The sequence below is a fragment of the Halichoeres trimaculatus genome, unplaced genomic scaffold (genome assembly GCF_033239565.1).
Source record: "Halichoeres trimaculatus isolate MK-OKI-2021-1 unplaced genomic scaffold, fHalTri1.1 fHalTri1_scaffold_7, whole genome shotgun sequence".
Classification (NCBI taxonomy): Eukaryota; Metazoa; Chordata; class Actinopteri; order Labriformes; family Labridae; genus Halichoeres; species Halichoeres trimaculatus.
The window spans coordinates 154915-177000 of NW_027437185.1; the positions used below are offsets into that span (position 1 = coordinate 154915).

Below are 22086 nucleotides of genomic sequence, written 5' to 3' on the forward strand. Positions count from 1 at the left end.
TCCCTGCAGTAGGTCAATGGACAGCAGGGCACATCAGAGGACACGAAGTGCGTCACCGTGTAGGCCAGCTCCTGGGACAGATTTAATCTGTTCCTTTGTCATTAATAGGAGAACAAAATGAAGAGACAGTTACACAGCTGGCTTATCCATTCAGAATACTTTTGATCCACCTGCACTCCTGGTTTGTCATCGCCAAGCAGAGCCTTTGGTGATACACTGTATACTCTCCCAGTGTCTCCACCTCATCCTCCTTACAATAATGTACTCCATCTTTTTAGATCAGGTTAAAAATAAAGACTAAAACAGAGAAATATGGGAAATCATGGGTAAACCCTGAGTGACATACATTTATTTCGTCTCTTTTTTCTTTGTCTTTTCTCTCCCTCTTTTCTTTGAATGAAATGAAATGAGAGAACCAGATATATACTCAGTATCAGATGTTAAGGCTGTTTATTGTTTAGTTGTAAGATGTGCATCAAACTTCCAGCTGCCGTCAGGTTAACTTTCCATTATGACAAACGGCTTTAATCTGACATCAGATGTGACGGGACAGTTAATATAGATATAAATGTATATGCTGGTTCAGACAGTTACATTAAATAGTGATTGCTGTGATTGTTTACTGCATTAAAATGTGCCTGACACTCTGGAAACCTGCCTCTGAGGCTTTGATGACATGTGCGCCTGTCACCAAATTACAGCTGCAGAGGGTGCGCTCCGCTTTGCGGAGGATAGACCAGGTTGGAGCTGGTGAGCTTTCAGCGCACTTTTTTGGCATGAAATTGTCACTGCGCCAACATGAATCTGCTGACACCTCCCCCTGACGTGCAGTCACACCCATGTCTGCGCAGACGGTCTACCAAATTGTCAAATTGTCAGTGCACGGCGGTGCGCAGCACGAAATTAACACTGTGCAGGCTGCGCCAGGCTTGTGCCACAAAATTAGAGCCCAAAGTCTGAATGATTGAGGACACAGTTGTTCTCCCAGCTTTTGGCTACATCCTTCAACCAACCTGGGTCGTTGTAAGCTTATGATTGAGAGCATGGTCTACAGGTGTGACAGATCTTTATTTTCCTTTACAGGAAATTTGTTGCCACTGTCTGTACAGAGGAAAGTACACAAACATACCTGCGAGTTGATGGTTTATGAGATGAACCTTTGAGCTATTTCAGAAAACTGGTTGATCATTGGTTGAAAAACACAAATGTAATTGTATGGGAAGATGTTTGACATAATATGATAACCTGTTCAATCTTTTTGTATGTAAAGACTTATGTGATGAACTAATGACTAACTGTCGTGGGGGATGAGACTATTCAACAGAGAACCATGATAATCCATTTTGATCAACATGACATAAGCAGCTGATGATGTAGGAAACAGCAGAGAATTCAACATAATCATTTTCATGGATGTCCCAACTTGTTCAAAGAAATGAGAAACTGCTTTTTTGATGCGGACAAGTGACACAATGATGTAAAGATTGAACAAGTAGATTCGAGAATTTCAATTCTGATCTGAGAAATGAACCAAAGAAACTGAGAAAAGCTGCAACATGTTGGAGTCCCAGCTGTTTACAGTATTCTCAGTTGCTTTGGTCCATTTCTCAAATCATCCTTGCTATTTGTCAAACAGTAAGTGCAATTTTCAGGAGAGATTATACAAAAAGAAAAACACCATGGATTACCTGAAAAATGTTAAGTTCATCAAATTTCTAAGTTCATCCTTCATGTCTGTGTCTGTAATTTGTAGGAAACAGCAGAGAATTGTACATAATTATTTTCATGGATGTCCCAAAGCATCTGTAACTTGTTCAAAGAAATGAGAAACTGCTTTATCCATGAGCACAAGTGACACAACGGAGTGAAGATTGAACAAGGAGTTTTGAGAATTTCAATTCTGATCTGAGAAAATGACCAGATCAACTGAGAAGAACTATAGTCATGAAGCTAGTGTGTGTGTGTGTGTGTGTGTGTGTGTGTGTGTGTGTGTGTGTGTGTGTGTGTGTGTGTGTGTGTGTGTGTGTGTGTGTGTGTGTGGACAGGGACAGCATACAATGTTGTATCAGAGTCACTGGTGAAACCTTCGGGGTGTCTCACAAACAGCATGGTTGAAATGGAAACTTGGAGCCAAAGAAAATGATGAGATCAGAAGTGGGTCAGTAGACAGCTTGATTTGTTTCCCACGAAGACCAGGAAACAGTTCTGATCTCTGACCCCTGTCTGGTCATTCCCTCTGGTCTGGTCAGTGAGCCTCTGGGGCCCCAGAGGTTTTAAATGTACAACAGAAATCCAATCCAGATTCCCTTCCAAATATGTTTCTCCATCTGGTTTCTCAACAGAGGAGGAGCTCACAATGAGCAGCTGCAGGAAAAACTCTCGCCACTGACCCGTGTCTCATGGGATCCCACTTTTAAAGGGAAACACTATCCCTTCAGAATAAAACACAGCACAGTACTTAAATGGACTGTGTGGAGGATCTGTTCAATTTGGATTTTAGTGACCCCCCCTTGGCCTGGAGTCTCACACACACAGTGGTGAAGATGTGCCTCTTAACAAGGTGTGTGTTTTTTCTAGAGCAAATGATTGGAGAGTGATTCATTTTTTACTCCACTTTAGTAGAGTTAGAGCCACGCTTTGAAACACGACTACAAGCAAACTTTGTCAGTTTGTACCGTAGTTTAGTAGCCAAATATATTTAGCTCTACTCACAGCTCGGTGCTGTGAAACGCGTCTGTTACGTATAACGTTTGTAAATCCTGGTTATGTTCTACCAGAGCTCATCTACCAACTCCAACCTCACCAAGCAGAGCTAACGTAACCTCACTTTTCATTTTATTGATAGATTCTAAAGTTAACTGCTGCATGTGGGTTGGAATGAACATTATCATAACCAGCTTAAACTGTGTTTTAGCCTTTAGCTCATGTTTAAGCTTTAGGGTTGTGTTTAAGCTTTTAAACTACGTTTTAGCCTTTAGCTTGTGTTTAGCCTTCAGCTCGTATTCTAGCCTTTGGTATGTTTTTTTAATCTTTAGCTTGTCTTTTAGCATTTAGCTTATGTTCTAGCCTTTAGCCTGCATTTTATGATGTGATGTGTTTTAGTCTTTGATGCATCTTTTAGCCTTTAGCTTGTGTTTAAGTCTATAGCTTGTATGTGAGCCTTAAGCCTGTGTTTTAGCCTTTAGCTTATGTATAATCCTTTAGTTCATGCTCTATCTCTCTCCTGTTTCTCTTTCTCCTGCTCTTCTGTCCTTTTTCTGTCTGACAGTTAGGCTCCAGTGTCCACCATCACTACAAAATTAATCACAGAAATCGTTTTCAGCAGAGAAAAAGACAGATCTCTCTTCTTACTACTAAACTTGGTCAGCCGGCGTGGTGTTGTCACAGAGACTTTGACATGCCAAGAATCAATCCGGTCCTGCCCAACCTGATCAGGCAGCTAGGAAGTAGCATTTAGGATCAACCTATATTGGTGCTGATAATCTCATTTTAAAATGTGGATTACGATGAGGCATTTATCTGGAAATGGGACTTTTTCAGGATCACGGAGAAACTCCTCACAGGGACTAGAAAAGCTGAACAACAACAATTTATCTAGATTTCAAGTGTCTTCATATAATAGCGCACTTTATCAGCTTAACAATGGAAATCAACTCTCATCATACACACATTTCAGAACAGCTTGGTATTGAACGTGTCTTTCTTGAAGGTAATATCAATTACATGAGAGCTACTCCAGGTAAAACCTGATGATGCTTGTTACTGACTGGAGAATGATGGCCAAGCTGTCGTCATCTATTTTGTTATGGACCTTTTTACACTTTCTACACATGTTCTTACTTTTGTTTTCTTGATTGCTGCTGTGACTCCTGAATTTCCCCTCAGGGATAAATAAAGTATTTTTTTATCCTGTTCTGTTCTATTCTATTATTTGCACTGTGTATGTAGACTTACAAAAAGTAAAGTTTACTCATGTAGGCACATAATGATCCTGTGCTTACTAAAGAACTGTGCATGCAAAAGATACAAAAGAAACACCAGGTTAGTTAGTGCACACCAGGAAAATACTAAAAGAAGTTCATCAGCTGTGAGTTCAGAGACTCAGAGAAGTTTTCCAGTGCTCACAGCTGAATAACTTACGAACACAAGATAATTGCAGTGTGTGACTAGTCATTTTTTGTACATATAGCATAGAAAGTTCCCCTTTTCAAGAGGCTTCTTAGTATGTTGGTGTTGATTTCTGTATTTATCTTGATTCTTAAGTGCACAAAGAGACCGAACTGAAAGGATGACCCCAGTCAAACCAGAGCGAATATTTCTAAAAAGCTTCATAACAGCAGGTGTAAAAACAGTGACTAAGGAATAATGCCCTCAAACATGAACAGTAATGATGTTAGATGTTGTATTAAGGTTAGCTAAGCTATCTTTGCAGCACAGCCGCTCAGTGAGAATTAACTCAAGCAAACACCCCTAGACTCACAGAGAGGCATGACCAGTCCACAAAGTTTGCTAAGTTCTGATCACTGTCATCAATGATGGAGGCATGTATAGGAGGCATGTATAGGAGGCATGTATAGGAGGCATGTATAGGAGGCATATGGGAAAAGCAGAACATACAGCATGGAGTCCTCTGGATCCTGAAGTGGAAGACTGAACTGGTGATTGTACATTCTTCAGCTGCTAAGTCCGGGCCAGCTGTCAGATACTCAGTGATATGGTTCAAAGATTAGAGGCAGGTTAATGATTGCTTTAACTGATTTTTTTTGTCTAATTTGCTGAAGTCAGCTGAGTGGAGCTTTTCCTCCAACTCACGTCTTCATGAGCTCAATCTGAGACTCCAGAGCTCAGTCCCTGTTCCTCCCTTCCTTTCACTTCTTCTGAGTTACTTTGCAGTCCCTGATGTCTTCCATCTCCACCATATCATCCTTTCCTGGGCCCGCTGTTGGCTGTATCTCTGCTCCAGAAACCCCCCCACTATTTCCTCTGGGTTCTCCAACACCAGGAACCGATTCAACCTCAAGTTCAGAAGTCTCTCCCTCCTGTTCTTTGGTGAAATTGCAGGGTTCTTCTTTCTCCACCATGCGGACCACAGAGAACTCTCTCTTGCTGTCAGGGCTGGCTTTGACGATGGTCACACTCCCTGTTCTGGGCGAGGCAGGGGACAAAGGACTGGGGGGGGACAGAAGCAAACTGGCAGGTCTGTCTTCAGAGAGCTGCTCTCTGGGAGAGGAGTGGACAGACTCTTTGGGAATTCCCTCGAGTGATAAAGGTTTAGTTTTTTTGAGAATCCCAGCCCTCTTTCTTTCTTTCTTTTCTTCTGTCCTCACTACTGTGGCGCCCCCTGGTTCTCCTTCCTCTCCAGGACAGGGGCTGGACTCAGCTTCCCTTTTGGTCAGAAGAAGTGAATGTTCAGAGGACTGGTCGGGGTCTGCACAAGAGGAGGGGGTTTGCGGGGACACTGGCATAGTGTTTAGTTTGGGGCCAGCTGTTAAATCAGGTGAGAGGGTCTGGACCTGTGATGGACTAGCACTTAGTCCAAAGGACAGTGATGGGTGGCCTGATGGAAGTTTAGGACTCGGGGTGAGAGTAGGGGAAAAACCAGTCTTTGAGGCCTCTGGTAGTGTAGTTCTTGAGCCAAGTTTGGGGCTTGGTGTGTTTGCCAGCGGTGAGGTAGGTGTTTTCAAGGACGACACTGAAGAATGGGTCCTGATTGGTTGTGAAGAGGGTGGAGAGGATCCTAAGCTTATTAGAGTTAGGTTAGCACCAACACCTGGTTCCAGATCTGGGCTTGAGCTTTGGTCAGGAGGGGTTTGTGTAACTGGATAGTCTGTGCTAGGATAGGATTCAGCTTGACCAGCTGAGATCAAGGGTCCATACATGGGGGCGATGGGGGTGGAGGTCTGCAAAGGCCCAGGATGGTAGCCTACTCCAGCTTCCAGTAGCTTCACCTCCAGTTCTCTGGGCTTCTCTGCTGTCCTTGCAGTCTGCTCAGGCGCAGGCGGGGGCGGAGTAGCTTCAGAGTCACTGGCCTGGTTCTTACCTCGGGGAGAGGGTGAAACTCCCTCTGAGGGTCTCTGGTTCTTCAGCTGCTTTGTTTCAGGTTGGGTTTCAGGTTCAGAGGGAATCCCACGGTTCTCCCCCTGTGACAGCTCCTCCAGCACTGCAGGCTGCTGCTGAATAGCAAATCTAACACCTGTGGTCTCCCGTCCTGTCCCCTCTCCTACTCTAACAGAAACTGGATCACTCCCCCGCCTCAGCCCAAAGATGGTTAAACTCTTCCTGCGTTTCCCAGCAGCAGGAGCTACCCCATTGGTGCTCTCTGAAGGGGGTCGGACATCTTTGAACATGCTTCTTAGGTTGTAGCCACTTCCCTTACGCTCCTCGCTGTCCTGTGATTGGTCGAGCTGGTCTCCTGAACTGACTAGTGGATTGGGACCTCCATGAAGCTTCTTATCAGTGTGAGTGACCCTGAACCTGAGAGGAAATGATTGGATAAGGATGAAGCTTGACTTTCTTTGAATGGATTCTGGACAGCTTGTGTGATGGTGTGTAGTTACCTGCCCACAGAGAAAACAGTCTGTTCTCCAGGGCGCTGTTTGAAGCGAGGAGTCCTGCTGTGGCGTCGACCTTTCTTAGATTTGACTTGAGCACAAAGGTGGCACGAGTTGTGGTCGGTGCCTGAGTGGACTGTGTGGAGATGGGGAGGAACACCACCAATAGACTCCTTCCGCAACCTAAGCATCAAAAATATGGTTGTTAAAATCCTGATCATGGCTTTATCCTGTTTTATCATATCACACAACACAGCTCTTCAGCCCCGATAGCCTCAGAGACACGTTGAGGAACACAGATATCTAAAGAACGCTCACAGTAAGCTTCAGATACTTTGTATACCTGAAACAAACCAAATAAAAATCTATTTTTTCAGCAGTTACTGCAAAAATAGTGCTGAGCAGGCAACACTACTCAGACTACTCCACTGATTTCCACAATCACCCACAGAACTGTCCAGTGATAAAATAATGGGTTTCTGCAGCTCTACTCAGTGAAGGAACAGAGCTCAGGTGGTTAGACCAGCTGATCAGGAGATATCCTCAGTCCCAGACTCAGAGAGGTCCTGGGATAGACCCAGAAGCTACAAAAGGGGCCAATAAGAGCAATCCAAAAGAGCATGGGCCATAAATCAGTGCTCATTAAAACAATAAGTCAGAGTAACAGATGGATAGAGAGTTAGCTACATGCTACCCATTTTGGCCCATGAAGAAACCTCGGATAATCAAGTAAATCTGCGTTCAACAAAAATTGACAGTATCAGAACACATCTAAAGGCTGTTTTAAAGCTTACCTGGGGTCATGACGAACACAGACATTGTGGTTTCCTATCATTTCGTTAAAGGCCTCCATGTTAGCTGCACAGAAGGCAAAAACTCCAAGTTAGAGTCGAAAAATATGCACCCTTACACAGATCTCATGTAAAGTTTAAGATTTACGGATTGAACTGTGGGCTGCTAAGAGTTTTTATTATGCACTATGACCATCAAATGTAGGACCATTCAACACAACATCAACAAATGTTTTCACTTAGCCTATCGGGCTCTGATACAGGCAGGACCGTGTGGCAGAGGGAAACAAACTTTAAGGTTAATAACACTCAAGGAGCCAACCAAAGATTTTTGACTCATTACCTTCGTTTTCAATGATGCATTTGAGGATCTGTTCCACTGTGTCCTGGTTGTCCTCATCATCATCTGAAACACAGCAGAACAAACAGATCCACTCAGTCATGTGTGACAGTGAGGGGAAGTCCACAGCCACAGAGCATCAAACTCCAGTTAATCTACAAGATTAGAAGACATTTTAGTTATTATAATCTGGTCAACAGACACCTGGATGAGTCTGTTTACTGTCATCTCCGTGGATCACTGAGACATCACAAAGATTTGGGTAAATTCAGCCTGTGCTTTGTGAATGAATCCACGTGTAAATAGAAAACTGGCCTTGGGGCTTTTCCCGAGCAGGTTTTTTCCTTCTGGCTGTTATCATTCAGTTGTTCACGTACACCTTGAGTCTCTGTGTGTTCACAGGAACAGAAATGTTTGTGTGTACAAACATCATATTGGCTCTGAGGGAGTTAATCTTTTCATCACTTCCTGTTTGTGTTAGTTCATGGCACACGGCCATGAGAGGAGATAACACAGGTGTGTGAGTCCAACTACATAGGTGAGTGTGCAATGTGTATACATATAATATGTCACATAAGTGTGTGTGTGTGTGTGTGTGTGTGTGTGTGTGTGTGTGTGTGTGTGTGTGTGTGTGTGTGTGTGTGTGTGCGTGTGTGTGTGTGCGTGTGTGTGTGCGCGTGTGTGTGTGCGCGTGTGTATGTGTGTGTGTGTGTGTATGTGTGTGTGTGTGTGTATGTGTGAATGGGCTTTTTTTTTATCTCGATGACTTGTCCATCTTTGAAAACACTGTACTGTACTCAGTACATTAGCTCCAAAAACAGTATAATTATTAACCAATCCAAACCGACGTTCCCCTCATTTTGGGTTTGTCCATCCAATCCCCTGTCTCCCTCGCTTCGCACTGTCATGCTCATGGTCTCACCTCGTCCTTCCCCACTACCCCTCTTATGTCAGCTAGCTGCTCAGCTACTGAAGCGTCATGGAGCCAGAGACCAAAACCAGGAAGCTGTTACTGTTACCCTCCACAGGGAAGGGAAGAAAATGAAAAAGTTTCAAGGAAAAGGCTGAAGCAAGGAAGAATTATGAGTGATACAGGTGCAGACATAGACTGAATATTGGAAAAAATGTATGAGCGGTGGAAAAAGCTGCAGAGGGATTTGGGACTAAAGACCGCGGCTGAAACAGCTGAGTGTCTGTTGAACGGGTAATGACTTTGTTTCCCACAGTGGGAGATGTCAGCTGAATAACTCTGGTTAGTCTGAGCCTGTACTGGCTACTGACTGAACGCTGCTGGTCTGAATAGGTCGGCTCTGTCAATAGATGTTAGCATAAGTTAGCCACACATCTTTAGCATTGTAAACTGAGCTGGTGAAGACACGTCGAGAAAGGTAAAGCCCCGCCCACAGTCAGCTCTGCTCTGATCAGCTGGCAGTGACAATGTCAGACCTGCTTCTCCGGCTAATTCATGGTTTTGATGGCGCCGGTCCAATTGAAAAAGCTCCCACTGTGTGTAATAAGGAGGATGACTGTCTGTTTGTTACATTTTCTGCTGGCCGGCTTCTTGCTCTGAGGGAGGGGGCGTGTTGGTAGGAGGTGAGGTGGGGTGAGGGAGGGGAGGGGTGAATGGGCCATAGCTTAAAGGTGGAAAATGTTTGAACATTAAGATTTTAGAAAGCTTCAGTCTCAAACAGTGTTTGATCTCACTTTGTCTCCATTGTAGCTCATCCTGATCCTAAATTTCCCATCATACACTGAGTGTGGTCTGTCTCAGCCCCTTCCTGGCTGGTTGTTAGGACTCTAGACTTGTTGTTAGGACTTTTAGGCTCTTGAACTAATTCCTCCGTTCTGGATCAGTTTTTAGTTTCATTTCCTTGACTCACCCTCTGCATTCACCCCTAGCTTTTCCTCCTCCTCCTCCTCATCCTCAATGTCCCCAGTACGGCAACGGTAGCCCTTCTTCTTCAGCAGGTGGCAGATGAGGAAGCCTAGCAGTCCCGTGATGAAGAAGAGGAAGACCACCACAAAGATAATGTAAGGTGGGGGTTGATCCCCCTCCCCTGAGGCCTCCAGTTCACTCATAATGATTCACCTGCATCACAGAGACAAAGAAGGAGAGGTTAGAGCCCTTTAGGATGAGCCAGTGTTAGTCCATCCTGTCTGCTTTAAAGGCTCACACAGGCTCTTGGTCCAGGGGTCAGGTTTGGATTGGGTTTCCTTGTTTCCTGTTGAACTGTACTTTTATTTTGAAATGATGTACACATTCCTTCTGCTAGGTGATAAATGTTTTAGAGCCTGTGTGAATATACCACTCTCTTTAGTGCTCTCTGACCACAGCACCAAGCACAGTTTGTGGCTCAACGTCTCATCCCAGGACACTGCAGCACTGGTGCACCTGTCTGAGGTGGGTCTGAGTTCGGCTGTAAACAATGAGACCTGCAGAGACCTACAGAGACTTCTCTGAGGTGAGGAAGTCGTATTTTATTTCCAACTTGACTGAAATATTATTTTTATTTATATTTTTTTATCTTTTTTTTTTTTTTTTTACAAAAATTGACATTAAGAGTTGAAATATGGATATCATATCTGATGTTAAAGTATAGTGATGTATTGCTCGATAAAATATTTGACGCTTCTACTTGACTCTTTCTACAGCAGTTCCTGGGGATTTTCTTGCTCAGTTTGCTAAAATACCAACACCATGGTACAGATTAGTCAAGGGTGAAGCTGTCAGGTCTGTCCTCAGCAGGAGAATTAAATGGCTTTGGAGATGTTTGTTTGTTGTGTGTAGGTGGAGCCATCATTTCTGATGCATCCAGGAAGTCAGGAAATCTAAATGCCGATTGTCTTTAGAGGCTCAGCATCAGACAGATCATTGTCTCAGTGTGAATGGAAGATCCTGAGCAGACGGTTAGTTGCTCTTCATGCAGATATCCATTTATAAACAGAAAAACAGAACCGTCCTCACATTAACAACCATGGGTCTCTACCGGGGATTGTGCTCCTCCTGCTTTTGCTCTCTATACAGGCTGATTTTCCTGCAGACGTCAAAGCCTGCTAAATCCTGACTGATCAGCACTACAAAGTGAAAACAGAGCACTATTCACCAAAGTCTATGAAGCACTTTGAGCCTTATGTCAGCTAAAATGATGAAATCATTTGAGAGAGAAAGAGTGGGGAAACATTCCTGCTATTTTCTGGGCCCCAGCTCTAATCTTCCTTCCAGACACAAATTATGTATCATACAGTTAACTTACACTTTTTTTCAATTCTGATAGCTTACAAATAATCAGGTCTTACCATTTTCCAGGCCCTCAAAAGTCAATACATCCAAACATATGAGAGTCAGACAAATCTGAGTAAAAAAAGCAAAAAATCTTGAAGCGTGGTGGACAAATGGAGTGTGTGCGTTGAATAACAAACTATAGCAACAGTGTTTGCCCCTCCTGTGAAGTCAGGGCATTCCCTCAGCCCCACCTCTTCTGACTATCTACAGAGAATGAGGCTCAGTGACCCTGAAGGAGACTCTGACAAACACACCTCTGCATGCAGGAGACCATCAAACTTAGACCAGTTTAACAATTTGACACACTCTTCACCTCTGCACATTTATACATATCTGAATGTACACACACACACACACACACACACACACACACACACACACACACACACACACACACTGTTGAATGATTCATCAACATGGGGTGATGAACATGTTGACACTCACAGTGTAAACTGTTAGTCATACATTTAGAACTTATCAGTATGGTCCTCCTGCTGGCTTATCAGCATTTTTGTACACCCCTCTCTCTTTACACACACACACACACACACACACACACACACACACACACACACACACACACACACACACACACACACACACACACACACACACACACACACACACACACACACACACACACACACACACGGAGTTATCAGCTGTACTCTCTCTGAAATGCTGGCTGTTTAAGTGATGATAGCACTCCCCTACTGACAGTATTTGACCGTTATTTTACAGCAAAGTCATTTTTGTTGTGATGGTGTTTAGTAACCTTGAGTGAGGAGGGAACACAGTGGATGTGAGGCCCTGCTGCACATAAATATGTTACACTGTGGTGGGCACAGGCTGTCTGTGCTCCCATTTAACTACTGCTCCAGTAGTGGTGTTTGAAAGTTAGCTGAAAAAATAAAAAACAATGTGCCACTGGACGCAGAGAGCCAGTCTGTGCCATTTGTGCTACAGTCTGTGCCCCCCGCAGTGTAACATATCAATGTTCAGCAAATTCACAGTAATTTGTTAGTCATTTAAAGCAGCTGAATAAATGTGAGCCAGAAAACTTTACAACGAAGCTAAAAGATCAACAAATAAAAGAAACGATGCGTCCTGAATCAGGTCACCCCCTGTTCAAACCAGGCCCTCAGCCAGACTGTAAACTGTTCATTGTGTGGCAGTCTGTACTTTTAACCATCAACAGGGTTTCCTACAGTGAAATGTTCAGACGGCGTCTGGTGAGAACATACCAACACTTTGTAAAGAAAGACAAGAAAGAAAGTCAAAGCCACTGAAGTCACAGACCCAAAGCAGCATCTGCCGGTCCGTGTTGGACAGCAGTCCTACGGTAAACCTTCACAGAAAGATCAAGTCTGAGTACTTTATACCTCCATGCAGTCCGTTTGTGGAACCTCCAACTTTATTCATTTCACTCAAAGAGATCAGCTGGGTCTTCAAGTTATTATCTCATCAATTTGTAAACCTCAACCAGGCCAAAGGTAGGTTTTTGGCTGCTCCCTGTAAGAACCACTGGCTGTAACAGGTTAATCTGATGTTGGGAGGAAGGCACCTACCCTGACGCGTTTAATCTCCCTCACAGCTGACAGAAGAGTCAAAAGAGATGACTCAGCATCCTCATGACCTCCACAGAGTCTCCTCCCTCTGTGTGTACTTTCCAGCACTGCAGTGTCTCACCCAGGACAGGCAAAAACACCAAAGGAGAAGGATGGCTGAGTGTGTGTGTGAGTTTGTGTATCAGTTAAGATGTCAAAGGGCTTGTTAGAGACATCATAGGGATCTCAAAAAGTCCCCCTGCATCAGGACTGACTGGAGAAGGTGGGTCTGTGTGTTTTATGCAGTAAAACTAATCAGTGAGAGCTGGATCTGAAAATCTGACCCCCTGCATGGTGCAGTCATAAACATGCCAAATATAGCACTGTAGACACTACAGAATTCATGAGCAGGGCTGTTGTCTTTATTGAATTACAAAATGTTAAAGACTCTGTGAGGAGTTTCTCAGTGATTTTGAAAAAGTCTCCCTTCTAGATATCTGCCTGATCCTAATCTACACTTTAAAATGGGACTATCAGCACCAATAAAGCTTATTCCTAAATGCTACTTCTCAGCTTCCTGATCAGGTTGGACAGGTCCAGACTGATTTACAGCATGCCACAGTCCCTATGACAACACTTCACCTGCTGATGAAGTTTTTCTCTGCTGAAAACTGTGATTAATTTTGTAGTGATGGTGGACACTGGAGTCTAACTGTCAGACAGAAAAGGACAGAAGAGCAGGAGAAAGAGAAACAGGAGAGAGATAGCGCATGAGCTAAAGGCTAAGGCGCTGTTAAAACAATGTTTCATCCAAAAATGCTAAAACACAGTGAAGCACTGGTAGGACATTACCAGGATACACTTACGTTACAGACACGTCTCAGAGCACCAAGCTGTGAGTAGAGCTACATATAGCCAGCTACAAACTGACAAAGTTTTCTTCTTGTCATGTTTCAAAGCGTAGCTCTAACTGTTGATAAATACCTTACCTCGTGGCGTTGTATCTGGTAAAAAAGTTGTCCTGAACAAAGAAAAGATGAGTTAAAAAGAAGATCTGATCTCCAATCACTTCCAAAACAAACACACACCTTGTTAAGAGTCACGTCTTCACCACAGTGTGCAGGGGACTCTGGGCTGAAAGGTGATGCTGCAAACAGGTCCTCCTCACAGCCTCTTTGAATAGAATAAATAGTTTGGTCAGTAAGGATAAAATCGTTAAAGTCTTCTTCGTAAGCAGATGTCAGCACACAACACACCCTACCCCAGACTGCCCTCGTTGGTGTGCTCGTGGTGTTTAGTTTAGTTTAGTTTAGTTTAGTTTAGACAACTTTATTTATCTCAATGGGCAATTCTGATTCTGCAGTCCACCTTGGCTTCAAACTTCAGACAGCAAAAAGAGACAACAATGAACAGAATACAAATAAAACAAAAACAGAACATGACAGAGAGCGCATTGATACACAGCAGCCTTCAACAGACCCTTCCCGTAGCCAGGGTCAAGCAGATTACATTACACATCCACAATCAGCGGCAGGTCAAAGAGATCATGGAGATACCCAACAGTGCATTGAAGTTCCATACAGTTACAACAACGAAAAACAAAAAAGTACCAAAATGTCAGTCCAACAGACTGCCATCAGGGTTAGGCAGCCTGATAGCAGAAGGAATGAAAGACTTGCAGTACCGGTTTGTTCTCCTACTGGGGACGATAAAGCGATGTGTGAGTGGGCTTAGTAACTGCGGGTACTGACGGTCCCTTACTTGTAGCAGCCACCAACAGTGTGTGAATGTGACATGTGATGTAAACATCCCCTGAGAGGTCAGAGGGTGAGACAGAAACCTGATAAATGAGAATGACAACCGCCCGTGTGAAAAGGAGAATCTACTAGCTGAAATAGTAAAGTGATGCACAAGTGCAAAGCCAAACGCCCCCCTCACAGGCTCAGCCATTGGCAGCCATTGTGCAGCCAAATTCTGTAAGATTGTGAAGGTTTCTGGGAGAATCTGCTTGGAGCCAGGTGACAGAAATATATATGTGTGTGGAGAGACCTGAAAGGAAAGGTTCAGCTTAAACTCTGTTAAACTCAGATTGAGAGGTGGCTAAGTTGGCTTCACAGACAGGGCTGTAGTCAGGTTCTTTTTCTGTCTGGAAGCTTTTGTGCAAAGAGAAACAACTATCTTCAAAACTGATAAATGCTGAGCGCATCTTCACGTCAACCTTCAGTTAACTGGCTCCAGAAATCGTTTATGAACATCTGTGATTTCTCCTGGGGAGGGATAATTAGATAATTATCATTATATCTATCCATGTTGTTTTCCCAGTGATGGGAACTGTCTCCTTGGGATAACCTTGTTACATACCAAACCATGTTGGTTCTGAGTGACACAAAGTTTTGTAGTCTAATCCCTTCAGAGACTAAAGCCTCGGTCAAACCCTCAACCTCACACAGAGGTCATTAAATGCTTATTTTAGTGCTTTACAGTGGGAACCGCTGTGCATGGAGTTAGCAGCTTCCGGACAGTGAATGCTCCTCAACAGGATCCTGCTGTTTAACTTCCAACTTGCCCTGCCTGCCCTCTTGGGCAGAAAAAAGCTTCTTCTCTTGAATGTGTGTGTGGTGGTGTGGGGGGGGTTGCTGCCCTTGCCACACTGTAGATCTACCCCTGGTTTGTGTATACTTTTTTTTTGTTTTCACCCTTCAAAAACGCTGTGCACGCCACTGTGTATCTGTTTCAATTTTTATTTATGTAGTGCCAAATCATTACAGACATTATCTCAAGACAATTTCCCCAAAACAGTAGCAGGTTTTAATGTTAGGCCTACTAAAAAAAATTAACAGAGACAAAACATCAGGCAGATAGGAAGTCTGGTCTCATCTTGACCCACCGTGAGTCCAGACCTTAGGGGGTTTACGGGTAGGCTGTTAGCTCTTCTAAAAGCACACTGCCCTGTTTTAACTGGGCTGGCTGTGAATCAAAGTGACCTTACCTTTAGCTAGCGGTGGTAAGTTATCCAACAGAGGAGTGATACGGCCGGACTTGGGGTCGCACGGGGAACATTCCCAGGCTTAAAGCACGCTGAGGAGGAAAAAAGAGCCGAATCGCTCTGACTTGGACACATCCCGACATAATGTTGGTCCTCTAAGTTTGATCTAAGATGGAACAGGAGCCGTGGATCTGAGTGAAGAGGATAGTCATGCTCCACGCAGGAGTACCCAGCTAGCGCTCAGCTATCAGCCGCACTAACGCAGAATCACTGCATCATCCTCCCCACCCAGTCACTGACAGCCAGACCACACCAACACCGTCCTCCCTGACAGGACACACAGACCACCCAGACCGAAGCTTCCCTTCATCCAGCCAGAGCTGAGCAGCAGCCCAGCAGCTCACAGCTGGTCTGCATCCTCAAGGTTAAAGACGACATGTGTCAGCACAGCACCGAAACTCAGAGAGTGGCTCTGACAGACAGCCATCCAGCCGACATACTCACCTTCAGTCAGGCAGAGTGGCAGCCCGGTCCCCGACGGTGGTGCTGCGGGCAGGATGCGGTCCCATGGCTGCAGTCGGCTCCGTGTCCTCCTTGGAGAGCGGGAGGATGTGAGTGTGTGCTGAGGGGGCAGGGGGACAAGAAGCCAGGAGGCATCTCTCTGCCTGCGCCATAGGCTGCCTGTGCTGCAAGTCTGAAAGTAACCTTGGTTTATTCGGAGCGTCAGCTGGGAGAGGCTGCTGCTCACTGAAACACACTGCAACCATCTGTTTTATTAATGGACTCCAGCCCCACCCACCCACACAGTCCTGTACTCCACGGGGCCGTTTACTATGCCTGCAGCGCTTCTGACTAAGCAGATGCTGCGGGGCAACGAGGGACAGAGCTTACAGTTGGCACTAGGTACAGATGATGGATGGATGATATGATGATAACTGAAAACCTGACTTCAGGAAAGAATGACTTCCGCAAACATGATGTGCTTTTGGCAGAGCTTCTTTTTATTGAGCATTTTTACTTTTGTCCTATGTCTGAGGAATCAAGAGGCTTCTATCGACACATCTTTTACTCATGTAACAATTACTGGATTATTTTTGGGCACTAATGAATTTGAAATATTTAAATAAAGTTGATCCGGCATTTGGAAATGTGTCTCTTAGGTTTTTACATTCTGCTACAGCAGAATTAGCAAAACCCACATTTATACACATCATTCACTCGAATAATTAATTCGTGGATGAATGGGATGATATCATTTCATTTAAAATATCTGGACTTAGTTCTTTGATCAGAGCAACTCAGTGGTCCAAAGACCAGCGACCCCCTGCATTTGGAATTCATTCATCAATCCATTTTCTTAACAGCTTATCCTGTCCAGGAGCCTATCCCAGCCGTCATTGGGCGAGCACACCCTAGACTTGTCGCCAGTCTAGCCACACACAGGGACAATTTAGAGTGCTCAATTGACCTGGTGAGCATGTTTATGGGGAGGAATCGGGGGGACCCAGAGAGGACCCACCCATGCACGGGGAGAACATGCAAACTCCATACACAGAGTTGGGAATCGAACCGATGACTGTGAGGCTGCGGCACTAACCGTTGTGCCACTGTAGTCAATCCAAAAACAGATTAAAAAAATATCTGAAAAAAAAGAAAAGAAAGAAAAAAAGACCCAAGATGCATCATAAAGCTCATTGGTAGAAACTTGGCTGTAGTGTGTCCCCTACCTTTAAATAGAGCAGCCTGAAAAACCAGATTGTGATCCGACCTGCCCAGTGGTGGTAATGCAGTGGCACTGTATGCATCTTTGACGTTGGCATATAGAAGATCAAGTGTTCTGTTCACTCTGGTTGGGCAATTAACAAACTGTTTAAATCCAGTGAGATAAGAGGAGAGGCTAACATGGTTAAAGTCTCCAGATATTATTATGAGAGCCTCAGGATGTTGAGTCTGTAGCCTGGCAACAGTTTCTTGGATAACATCACATGGAACTTCAGCAGTTGCTTTGGGTGGAATGTACACGAGGATTGTTATTATATGACTGAATTCTCTGGGAAGGTAATATGGCCTCATCCCAACTGCCAACAGTTCAATGTCCGGACAACACATCTTCACTTTGACTGTAGTATGATCAGGATTACACCATCTCTGATTGATGTATAAAACCAGTCCTCCACCTTTTGACTTGCCACTAGCTTTGCTGTCTCTGTCCAGACGTATCAGCGTGAAGCCAGGGATATCCACACAGGAATCAGAGATGTTTTGATTCAACCAGGTCTCAGTAAAGCACATGAGGCTGCACTCACGGTATACATTTTGTGTCTTCACCAGTATCTCCAGTTCATCCTTTTTGTTGGGCAGAGAGTTGACATTCCCCATGATGACTGAAGGAAGAAAGGGCTTGTATCTCCATCTCCTGGCCTTTAACTTTGCACCAGCACGACATCCTCGGAAAGGCTTCTTTATCTCAGCAGGAATAGGATGATATCCTCCAGATTTGCTCCATCGTAATGCAAGAAGCTCCTCTCTTGAATAAACTCTCCTTCCAGCAGACATATCCATGAGTTGTCAAAAAAGTCCAGTATTGAGCAAAAATAAGCAAAAGAAACAATTAAAGATAAAAAAATAGCTAAAAAAGCAGAGTAATAACAGAGAGCTGCCAAACTTTGCTGCTACCGCTAGAAGCGCATCATTCGAAAAAAAAAAAAAAATTAGACCACATCCATAATATAGATAGATAGAATATAGATAGAATTGAATAGAAAATACTTCATTTATCCCCGAGGGGAAATTCAGGAGTCACCGCAGCATTTAAGAAAACAAAAGTAAGAAAGTGTATAGAAAGTGCAAAAAGGTCCATAAGAAAATAGATGCTGACAGCCCTTCCACCACTCTCCAGCCCAGCCAGTCTCCACCTCCACAGGGTCCAGGACTGAGCTTCTTCAGCAGTCTGTTCAGTCTCTGTCTCCTTGATCCTGTCTGCTCACAGCAGGCGAAGCTCCTCCAATGTGGGGTCGGCGTCTGATGTCAGCTCCGTCAGCCACGTCCGTGAACAGCACAATGTCACTCTGCCCTCCGGCAGCCCCTCTGCCGCTGGGCTAGCACGGCTAGCTCGTCCATCCCACCGTAGATGGATCCCACGTTCCCAACAACGATGGATGGAAGGACAGGTCCACGTCGTCACCTCCCAGCTCACACCTGAGAACCAGCACGTCGTCCTCACCTCCTCCTCCTCACCTTGAGGGAAATCATCAAGCCCTACACTAGTTAGCATTGACATGCTACAGGCTGCTAACAGCTAATTTCACATGTAAACAATGCAGCAATGGTTACATGTAGGATCTCCAGACAAGCACAGGAGAAAAGTAGTAAAAATATCACTGAAGACACTAAAAGTTTGGTGTCCATGACCAACAATAAACCATACAAAGTGATGATCCACTCCAAATACAAAGATGACGAAAAAGAAAAAAAAAAAAATTACAAGAAACGGACAAAGAAGAGAGAGCTGCTGCAACAGGCAGCTACTTGGAGCGCCTAGCAAGGAAAAAAAAATAAAGATGATTTGTCATTGAAATATAACCTCTCAAAAAAATGGTCTTTATGGCTCAACTTGCCCCAGCTAAGGGGTAAATTGCTCCACCTCAAAGGGTAAATTGAACCACATGGGGGTGAGTTGACCTTTTGACTTGTTTGGTAGCAATCCTTGAAGTTGATGAACCAATCTGGACCTAAAAGCATAGTGACATTATTAAGAATCTGTTTAGCTACAAGACCAACTGTTTACCTGAGTTGAATTGTGATCTTTTCTACACTACCTGATGATCATTTAGCTTTCCAGCTCTCGGTGACAGAGATATTGTTTGTTTCTGCCATTTCGTCGGCTAGATCACAGGATTTCTTTGCCGTGAGGCCATGGAACTGGTCAGCCAGTTTTTTCACATGGTTTCCAGGTCTTCCTCCATCTCCTCTGTGAAGACCCTCTTTGTGTTTGCTGACCATGTGTAGCCTGCCACTGTCACTTCCCCTCCCCTTTCTTTTTTAGGAATCTGTGTCAGGTTGACCTGTCGATATTTCTCTCTGAGGCCACTTTTCTTAGGGATTTTCCACCCTAGACTTTGGTTGCTCTCTGCATCTCCTCAAGGGGTGTTGAGCCCCAGTTTGTCTTCCTGCTGTATTTCCTTGGCATTCTTGCTTGTCTACAATGTTACACATATTAAAAAAGAAAAAAGAAAGAAAGAAAAACAACTCATGTATTACTACACTTAAACATGTTTTACCTCTGACACTTTAGTGACTCATTGTGGGGTAAGTTAAATCACTGGGTCGATTTACCCCAAGCAGTTTGGCTCACTTTACCCACGACCCATTTTGTTAAAAACAACCTAGCCTAGCAATTCAGGCTAATACCTAGCTACACAATTCACACAGTTTTATACATTGATAGTTCAGCAACACATTCGATGTATGTTTTTTAAATATAGTTAAAATTATTCTGAGTTTATAGTCATTATTTGTGAGATGTGGAAAATTTACTTTGACATGCCAAAAATGATTTTTGGAGAATAAAAGTTACTTAACCTTTCAACATGTGTTTCTGTTCACCACAGAGAGCTTGAAATGTGGCGGGCTAACTAAATCCAGAGTCATGTGACCACTGATGTGTACCTTTTCGCAGAGACAGGGGGTGGGTCAATTTACCCACAGGCTCAACTTACCCCGTTCTACCCTACTGCAGATTTTGGAAGTTTCCGCATACTACCTACTTCATACTGAATTTCAGCCAAAATAGTAGGCACTGCTAGTGCAGTAGGCGGTTTGGAAAACAGCCAATCTTATTTTATTTTGAAAGTTCAAGCCGGAAGTGCTGCTGAAGGCTTACCTCACAGAAAGCTAGCAGGTAGCTAAAGTGTGTCTGTGTGTTTACTGTAGTAGTTGAATGAGGTTTTATTTTTGGTGTTTTCTAGTTTGAGTCTTTTACATGTAACTGCCATGTTGTGAATAGCGCTGGGTGGAAGCGGAACAGCCTTATATCACGGTTCAGTGGCGTTTCTTCGACCGTTCAGTTGTCAAACCTCGCCCTTTAGCTTTAGCGCACTCTTAACCTTCTTAACGCTGATCTGTAGTTGGCTACTAACTCAAAGCCAGCTGACTGAGCAGCTCAGTATTACACTGACACATTGAGTGATGAGCTGAGGTATGTTACCTTATGATCCTATTTACTATGTGTCATGTTTTTTTTTTTTTTTTTTTGTATAATTTTTTTCCAGGATGCTAGGGGGCTAATGGCAATGCTAGAAGCATTAGCCGCATCAGGTTGCCTTACTTCTGCTTTCTGTGCTTGTTCATGGCCTCGTGTAAACATTGCTTTAACGATTGCAAGATTTATATTAGTCATATAGGTCTCTGTGTCTAGGAATACGAAGGACTGATTAATAGGAATAAAATCGTCTCTATGGGATGTAAACAGCTCATCTGTCACTGTTAGCAGACACCTGCACAGCCCAGTTAAGCTAATGCTAACCATGAAGTCTTGTGACCTGCAAGTTGTTTTCCATAAACGCTCTCTCAGTTCACGTGCAGTGGTCTGTGAGGATTTTATGTCGCCATAATTTAATCCCCCTTGATCTGATTTTTTTTTCCTGAAAGTGGCGTTTAGACAAAATATGCATCAGCACTGTAAATAGATCTAAATGCACGGTTGGAATCAGAGTGATGTTTCATGTCAAGTACTTTTACACAAACAAGGATTTTGTCCCGGTGTTGTGGTGGAAAGACAGTAACACAGAGGCAGCATTAAAAAGAAGCTTCGCTAATCTTATAGTGAACTTTAATAGGATAAGGTGCTAATATTGAGTATTACAGTTTTTGTCAGTTGCTTTGGTACATTTCTTGAATCATTCTTACCATTTGCAAAACAGTAAGTGCATTTATCAGAACAGTTTGTACAAAATAACAAAACACCATGGATTACCTGCTAAAGCCAGTCTCTTTCTCAAAATCCTTAGTTCATCCCTCCAAAGTAAATTTCTGTGTCAGTGAACGCATCAGTGCATCAGAATGAGGAGTCCTGGTGTCAGTGTGTATGATTAGGACAGTCAAAGTGCTTTGTCGTGCTGACAGTTTAACAGAGTACTCTGGAAGGACATTCTAAAGTAAACTTTACCTAAAGCTTTCATTACAGTTATTGTAAATTTTGAGTTACTTGTTGGTGTGTGTGGGAGACTGATTGAAAGACACTAGTCAAAATTCACATTTTCGCTTTCACTGTTTGTGCTGTAATTTGTTGACTGATGCCATCATTGAGATAAACATAGAACAGTCTTTTTTGGGAAAACTGTTCATGTAGTGCTATGGGAATTACAGGGCAGTACAATCTTCCTACACCCTCTTATTTCCTGTTTGCTTGGACACAAATTCTCATCCACATTACAACAAAGATCTTCTCTTTCCACACAAAGTCTGAATGATTGAGGACACAGTTGTTCTCCCAGCTTTTGGCTACATCCTTCAACCAACCTGGGTCGTTGTAAGCTTATGATTGAGAGCATGGTCTACAGGTGTGACAGATCTTTATTTTCCTTTACA

The 22086-nt window shown here is 43.7% G+C and overlaps 2 protein-coding genes across 8 annotated transcripts in view; one reads left to right on the plus strand and one right to left on the minus strand.

Annotated features, from left to right (window-relative positions):
* Nucleotides 1–450: 450 nt before the first annotated feature.
* On the minus strand, nt 451–16294 carry rell2 (RELT like 2). Of its 6 annotated transcripts, none has more exons than XM_074674735.1 (7): nt 16003–16294; nt 13601–13685; nt 9563–9771; nt 7686–7748; nt 7346–7409; nt 6558–6734; nt 451–6474 (listed from the first exon to the last, which is right to left on the minus strand). In XM_074674735.1, exons 3-7 carry the CDS (start codon nt 9759–9761, stop codon nt 4869–4871), a joined length of 2109 nt encoding a protein of 702 aa, XP_074530836.1. In that variant the 5' UTR covers nt 9762–9771; nt 13601–13685; nt 16003–16294; the 3' UTR covers nt 451–4868. The 6 variants fall into 6 exon arrangements, with proteins under 6 accessions (XP_074530836.1, XP_074530837.1, XP_074530838.1 ...); XM_074674736.1 differs by lacking the exon at nt 16003–16294 and adding an exon at nt 15502–15850; XM_074674737.1 differs by lacking the exon at nt 13601–13685 and having other exon boundaries at nt 16003–16293.
* A 3950-nt stretch (nt 16295–20244) lies between these two features.
* Nucleotides 20245–22086, plus strand: part of trappc11 (trafficking protein particle complex subunit 11) — a 32332-nt gene continuing 30490 nt past the window's right edge. The window contains exon 1 of one of the 2 annotated variants that reach the window (XM_074674806.1): nt 20245–20398. The gene's annotated coding sequence lies outside the window, so the exon portion shown is untranslated. Of the gene's footprint in view, nt 20696–22086 lie in introns of both variants that reach the window. The other variant, XM_074674805.1, reaches the window with a different exon arrangement.

What these genes read in the sequence shown, in the direction of transcription:
- rell2 (XM_074674735.1), bottom strand. Translation starts at nt 9,761, where the DNA reads ATGAGTGAACTGGAGGCCTCAGGGGAGGGGGATCAACCCCCACCTTAC. An exon ending in GCTAGGGGTGAATGCAGAGG is followed by an intron (nt 7,749 to 9,562) that starts GTGAGTCAAGGA and finishes GCTGTGTTTCAG; the next exon opens with ATGATGATGAGGACAACCAG. An exon ending in ACTGTTTTCTCTGTGGGCAG is followed by an intron (nt 6,475 to 6,557) that starts GTAACTACACAC and finishes ATTTCCTCTCAG; the next exon opens with GTTCAGGGTCACTCACACTG.